The sequence below is a fragment of the Perognathus longimembris genome, chromosome 25 (genome assembly GCF_023159225.1).
Source record: "Perognathus longimembris pacificus isolate PPM17 chromosome 25, ASM2315922v1, whole genome shotgun sequence".
Lineage (NCBI taxonomy): Eukaryota > Metazoa > Chordata > Mammalia > Rodentia > Heteromyidae > Perognathus > Perognathus longimembris.
The window spans coordinates 11,612,455-11,618,548 of NC_063185.1; the positions used below are offsets into that span (position 1 = coordinate 11,612,455).

Here is a 6,094-nt window from a genome sequence, read left to right on the forward strand (position 1 = left end):
TTAAAGTTTAAAAAAGTTTTCTATCCACTGCCTAGTTTCAATTGGATAACATTTTATCTACTTTTTTCCCCGTTATGTGATGCTAGCTGGAATTTAAGAAATGACATTGACCTTATTCAAATAAAGAAATATTTTAGTAAATTTGCTTTTTTTCTCCATTAAAAAGAAGTTAAATTCTAAAATTAACATGGAACTATAAAAGATACCAAAGATCAGAAGCATAACTGAGCCAGACACTGCTGGCTCATGCCTGTAATCCTAGCTACTCTGGAGGCTGAAATCTGAAGATAATGGTTCTAGGCCAGCTTGGATGCTTATCTCCAATTACTGGCCAAAAGCCAGAAGTGAAGCTGTGGAACAAAGTGGTACATCACTTGCTTTGAGCACTATTTTTCAGGGAAAGTGCTAAAGCACAGAGTTCAAGCCCCAGGACTAGCATTAAAAAATGCTTTTCCTAAGCATAAACAATATTGGAGATATCAAAATACCATATTTATGATTGGATGTATAGCTAAAGTGGAAGTGCATCAGACTAGTAATCACAGCGCCACGAATTCAATATACATTTTTTTTTTGCCAGTCCTGGGGCTTGAACTCAGGGCTGAGCACTATCACTGGCTTCTTTTTGCTCAAGGACAGCACTCTGCCACTTGAGCTACAGTGCCACTTCTGGCCTTTTCTGTATATGTGGTGCTGGGGAATTGAACCCAGGGCCTCATGTATACAAGGCAAGCACTCTTGCCACTAGGCTGTATTCCCAGCTCCTAGTTCAATCTCTAGTACCACAAAAATAGTGGATTTTAAGTTATACTACAGAGCTATTGTTTTTTGTGTTTTTGTTTTTTTGTTTTGGCCAGTCCTGGGGCTTGGACTCAGGGCCTGAGCAATGTCCCTGGCTTCCTTTTGCTCAAGGCTAGCACTCTGCCACTTGAGCCACAGCGCCCCTTCTGGCCATTTTCTGTATATGTGGTGCTGGGGAATTGAACTCAGGGCCTCATGTATACGAGGCAAGCACTCCTGCCACTAGGCCATATCCCCAGCCCAACTACTGTAAAAAAATAAAATAAAAAGTAGAATTTTACCAGCAAGAGCACAGACACAAAGACTTATGAAACAAAATAGTAGTCCCAGGAATTCAACCACATAGATACAGCCATTTCTTTTTTGGAAAAGGAGAAAAACGTACCATCTTCAATGAATAGCATAGGGAAAACTATCAATTTGTAGGAGACTGCAATGATTTCAAAATGGATCAAAGATCTGAATGTAGAATGTCAACTAGTGGAACCTCTACAGCAAAATGCAGAGAAAACTAGAACATGTACACACAAGACAATATTTTCTGGACACAGTAAAATATAGAAAAAACTCTAGAACACATACATATAAATTATTTTCTGCCTAGAAAATTTAAAAACAAGTATTGACAAGTAACATCCAATTAAAAAGTTTCTGCACAGAAGACAAACAATTGTCATTTAGAGAAAATCATTTTTAATGTACAGCATTTTATGTTGTAAATGTATCTTCACTTAGGCGATTGTATAAATTAAAATTTGCACACATAAAATATAGAAGAGCATAGCCTGACACTGTTATCTTTTTTAAAAAACTTTATTTCAATGTAACTATGCTTAAAGAAATACACTGGTATCGGTTAATAGAATGCAATTTAAGCTTAACTTACCCTACACAATTTCAACCAAAAATATTGGTACATGGTTTACAATTTTTTAATCTACTACAAATGTATAAAAAGATCCTCTGTCAAATGCTGCTAATGAAAGCAGCATGAACCTTGAGAAATATACCTTTGGTTTGCCTCAGAAAAATAACAAGTATTGCACCATAAAAGTTTATAAAGTTGATGCAACAAAACATTGTTGTAATGTTACAATGCCAATTTACCAAGTTCAGTAACTAGTGGATGTGGGACCGGGAGCCTATGTACACATATGAAACTGTAAGAGCTATCTGATTCAGTTAATATTGCAGGTATATCATAAATTTACACAAAACAAATTCAGATCATTTCTTAAATCTGAATTAACACTATCAGCTAGCTCACTTCATCTTCTGAGGTGAACAAGGACACTACACACAACAGCTGTTAGTTTTTCTGACTTATGCACCAAAGAAAACTAAGTTTCTTCCTTAGCTATCAGTCCAGAAGTAATAGCATACTGAAGGCAAGGTATTCCTTCCACTGTCAACATTCAATGGGGTGATGGTAGTTGAGGTCAACTTGGGGTTTAATTTGTATCAGCACTCATATGGAAAACAGCTCCCAAAGTTAATGACCACATAACTTTAGAAATCACTCTAAAACAGTAAAACAGTCCATCTTGGAAGACATCCAGCCATACTTACAGGAAGCCTTATCAGACAACTTAGTCCCTTAGGAATTACACCTCAATTAAAAATAAAAAGTAGCCCCCAAATAAGAAGCAGCTCTGAAAAAAAATACATAACTTAAAATATCTTGGAAAACGTGAATATAGTTCAAAAATAATTAAGAGATACATTTTCATAAGACTATACCTAGGATTAAGTTTGTAATCTAGTCTAGCATTTCAAGTTTATCACTAGTTACTATTTATCAATATACAAAATAACATGCTCTTGTTCCCTTCCTTTATCAAAAGGGAAAAATTCTAGCTTCATGTCTAGGAATAAGGGGAGACTAACAAGATTCAAACAGTTTCATGCAAGTATCACATTTTCAAATGGTAAAACTCTCAAGTGGACTACAAGTTCTGATTACTAATATACTTTTTATTGAAACAACTTTTCATCAGTAAAAATACTTGGCATTAAGGTCCAGGACCACATTTTCTGAAAGCCCTCAATTCCCAATTCATTTCCAGAAATGGTGTTTTTACAGTTCAATTTAATAAGAGGTTTAAATTTCTTTTTTTTCTTTTCACTTCTCTAGTCTTAAAGGTTTGATTAAAAATCAGTTCAATTTCCCAGAAGGCATTTTTTTTCCTTTGCAGTATGAAAGAATCCACAATGACTCCTTCCTCAAACAGACTCCCAGTCTCTAACCTGTGCTTAATGATGACAATTTTTCAAAAATGTGAAGGGGTGTTATCTTTTTTTTTTTTTGCAACATAATACACTCTATCCTAGTAATCACTGAATGGACACATGACTGAATTTCCCCAGTACCTTTATTTGGCTCTAGCTCAGGGTCTCCACTATTGGGTGGCCAGAGACAAATTCTTCTGCCATAATAGACTGGATTACTCGACGACGATCTCGATCTCACAGGTGGTGATTCCTCAGGACAGCAACAACAACCTGTCAAATGTATTACAGTAGATTCAGGGGTGGACATCTTGCTTGGATAGAGGTTTGGTGGTTAACAAGTAATGATTTATTCCCATTAAAACATAGGGGTTTTTCCCCTAATATTTGTGCATATGCTGGAGTATAGTGATATTTGAGAACATGTCCATGTGTATAGTGTGTATAGTGTGCATAGTGTGTAGAGTTTGTAACATGTGTATAGTATGCCTTTGGTAGTATATCTTATACTTTAAAATATCTGCCTTGGGGCTGGGAATATGGCCTAGTGGTAGAGTGCTCACCTCATATACATGGAGCCCTGGGTTCGATTCCTCAGCACCACACATATAGAAAACAGCCAGAAGTGGTGCTGTGGCTCAAGTGGCAGAGTGCTAGCCTGGAGCAAAAAGAAGCCAGGGACAGTGCTCAGGTCCTGAGTTCAAGCCCCAGGACTGGCCAAAGAAAAAAAATCATTAGAGAAATTGATATTGGGGAGGATGAAAACACACTAGGACAATGTGGTAAGTAAATTGGAACTAGACCATTCAAAGGGCAGCATTGAGAAAGTCAACATGTACATACTTTTGCAGCAACTGTTCAAGTTTCCCATCTCGCAGCAGTGTAGGTATCACTCTGAGAGCACCTCAACTGCCTCTGCTACGATGCTCAATGTGGAGTGACAGTTAGGTTGGAAGGCATCCCCACATCCCCAGGGTGACAGGCCCCCATAGAATGCTCACCATCAGCCTGACACATGGCCATAGGATAGTACAGGTTTTGATTCAAAATTGAATTTATCAGATACATAGATTACCATACTGGGAATATGAAATTGTTGTCTAAAAAGTGAAATATATAATCTACACAATGAAAATGTGTTCAGCTGTGCCATTAAGAGTCGATGTTGCTCCTCAGCGGCGACGACACGCCAGAAAGGCCTGGAGACTGCGGAGTTAGGGGGGGCGGGAGAGAAGCGCGACGGGGACACGCCCCTTGGTAGGGGCGCTGGCGATTGGCTGGCCCCGCTGTCACTCAGGCTTCCGTGGGCGGGGCGAGGCAGGGCAGGGGCGTGGCGGAGGGACCCGCGATTCGCGCGTTCCCGCTGGCGGGGAGAGTCACCGGCGGGGTGCACGCGTGGGCTGGGCGCGCGCAGGCGGCACGCGGGGAAAGTCCTCCGTGTGTGTGTGTGTGTGTCATCCGTGCCGGGGCAACTGCGGCTCCCCACCCTCCCCCCCTCGCCCCGGGTCCTCTCCAGCCCGCCCGCCCGCCCGCGCGCGCAGAGTGAGCGCTGGCCCCTCGCAAGAACGCCAGAGGCCGTGGCGGCAGCAGCGGCGGCTCGGGGGCTTGGGCAGCAGCAGCAGCACGGGCAGCAGCGGTGGCAGTAGCAGCTCCGGCGCTCGGAGAGAGGGGAAGCATGGAGGACTTAAGAACGGGAGGAAAGGAGGACTTTCCGGAAGCTCCTTTTTCACGTGGTTTATGGTCATTGCATTGCTAGGAGTGTGGGCATCTGTGGCTGTCGTGTGGTTTGATCTTGTTGATTATGAGGAAGTCCTAGGAAAACTAGGAGTCTATGATGCTGATGGTGATGGAGACTTTGATGTGGATGATGCCAAGGTTCTATTAGGACTTAAAGAAAGATCTGCTTCTGAGCCAACATTCCCACCGGAGGAGGCTGAGCCACACGATGAGCCCGAGGTCCAGGCTCCCGGGGGCTCAGAACCCCAGAATATTGAAGATGAAATAAAAGAACAGATTCGGTCTCTTCTCCATGAAACGGTACACACAGAACATGAAGACCTGCAGCTAGATGCAGATGGACTAGCAGGAGAACCGCGGCCCGAGGATGAGGATGTCCTTCCAGCAGCTGATGTCACTGAGAGAGGGCAGACCCTGGAACCTGGGACATTGTATGAAGAAATTCAGGATAAGTTCTCTGTAGAGCAGACAGTTTTACAGGACCATCATCAGGATATGGAAGAGAGGATGCATAACCAGGAAATCCCAGATCTCAGTGAACCAGTCGTAGAGGATGACAGACTTTCCCCCACCGCAGACGATGTACCATACCAAGATGAATCAGCACATGAGCCTTCAGAAAGTGAAAAGATAGAAATGGCAGATAATGCTGTAGAAGATTCAAACATAGTTCCAGAAGAAGTAAGTGCCCCATCTGTGGAAGAAGACCAGCAGGAAGTAGCACCAGAAACTTAAAGCTTCAAAAAGACTGCCCCTACTACTACAGGAGGACCAGCCAAACCAAAGGCTCCAAAAGATGGCTGAGCTAGATCTTGTGAAGTAATTACAGAGCAGATCAAGATCTTTGGAATGAACACTAAAGATGCTTTGAATGAATTATAGCCCACTGGCATTTTAGTGTATTCTTTTTGGGTTTTCTTCTTCGTTTTTGTTTTTGTTTTTTTCTTTAAACAAAATTACATGTTACGATACATTCCTGCATGTCTTTTTAAAGTAGCATTAGTGGATCCATTGGACTCTTTTCTTTTTTAGTTTGTTTGAAACAGCTTTAGTCTTATTTATGTGAATTTTTCAGACAAGCATAAATACATGAATGATGTAGCAGCAGTTGTCTTGGCAGGGTTTTACTGCATTATTAACAATTACCATTCACTGTGCTGGATTGACTTGTGTACATAGTGTGCTGCAAATGGTGTAAGAGCCCTTGAGAGTGCCTTGCCTTAGCACTCTTCCAACACGTCCTAGAGTCCATGGTTAGCTGCAGTTGCCTGTATCTGCACTGGTATTTGCATCAAATTGTTCTACATTACCATCAAGGAGTCAGGGT

General features: G+C 41.7%; 1 protein-coding gene across 1 annotated transcript; it reads left to right on the forward strand.

The window, feature by feature from the left end:
- The first annotated feature begins 3,863 nt into the window (after window positions 1-3,863).
- LOC125341799 (aspartyl/asparaginyl beta-hydroxylase-like) lies at window positions 3,864-5,640 on the forward strand. Its single transcript, XM_048333885.1, is given in 4 exon segments — window positions 3,864-3,912; window positions 4,207-4,287; window positions 4,578-4,634; window positions 4,637-5,640. Coding segments are annotated over 4 exon segments (1,053 nt in total). The 3' UTR covers window positions 5,503-5,640.
- The last annotated feature ends 454 nt before the right edge of the window (window positions 5,641-6,094 follow it).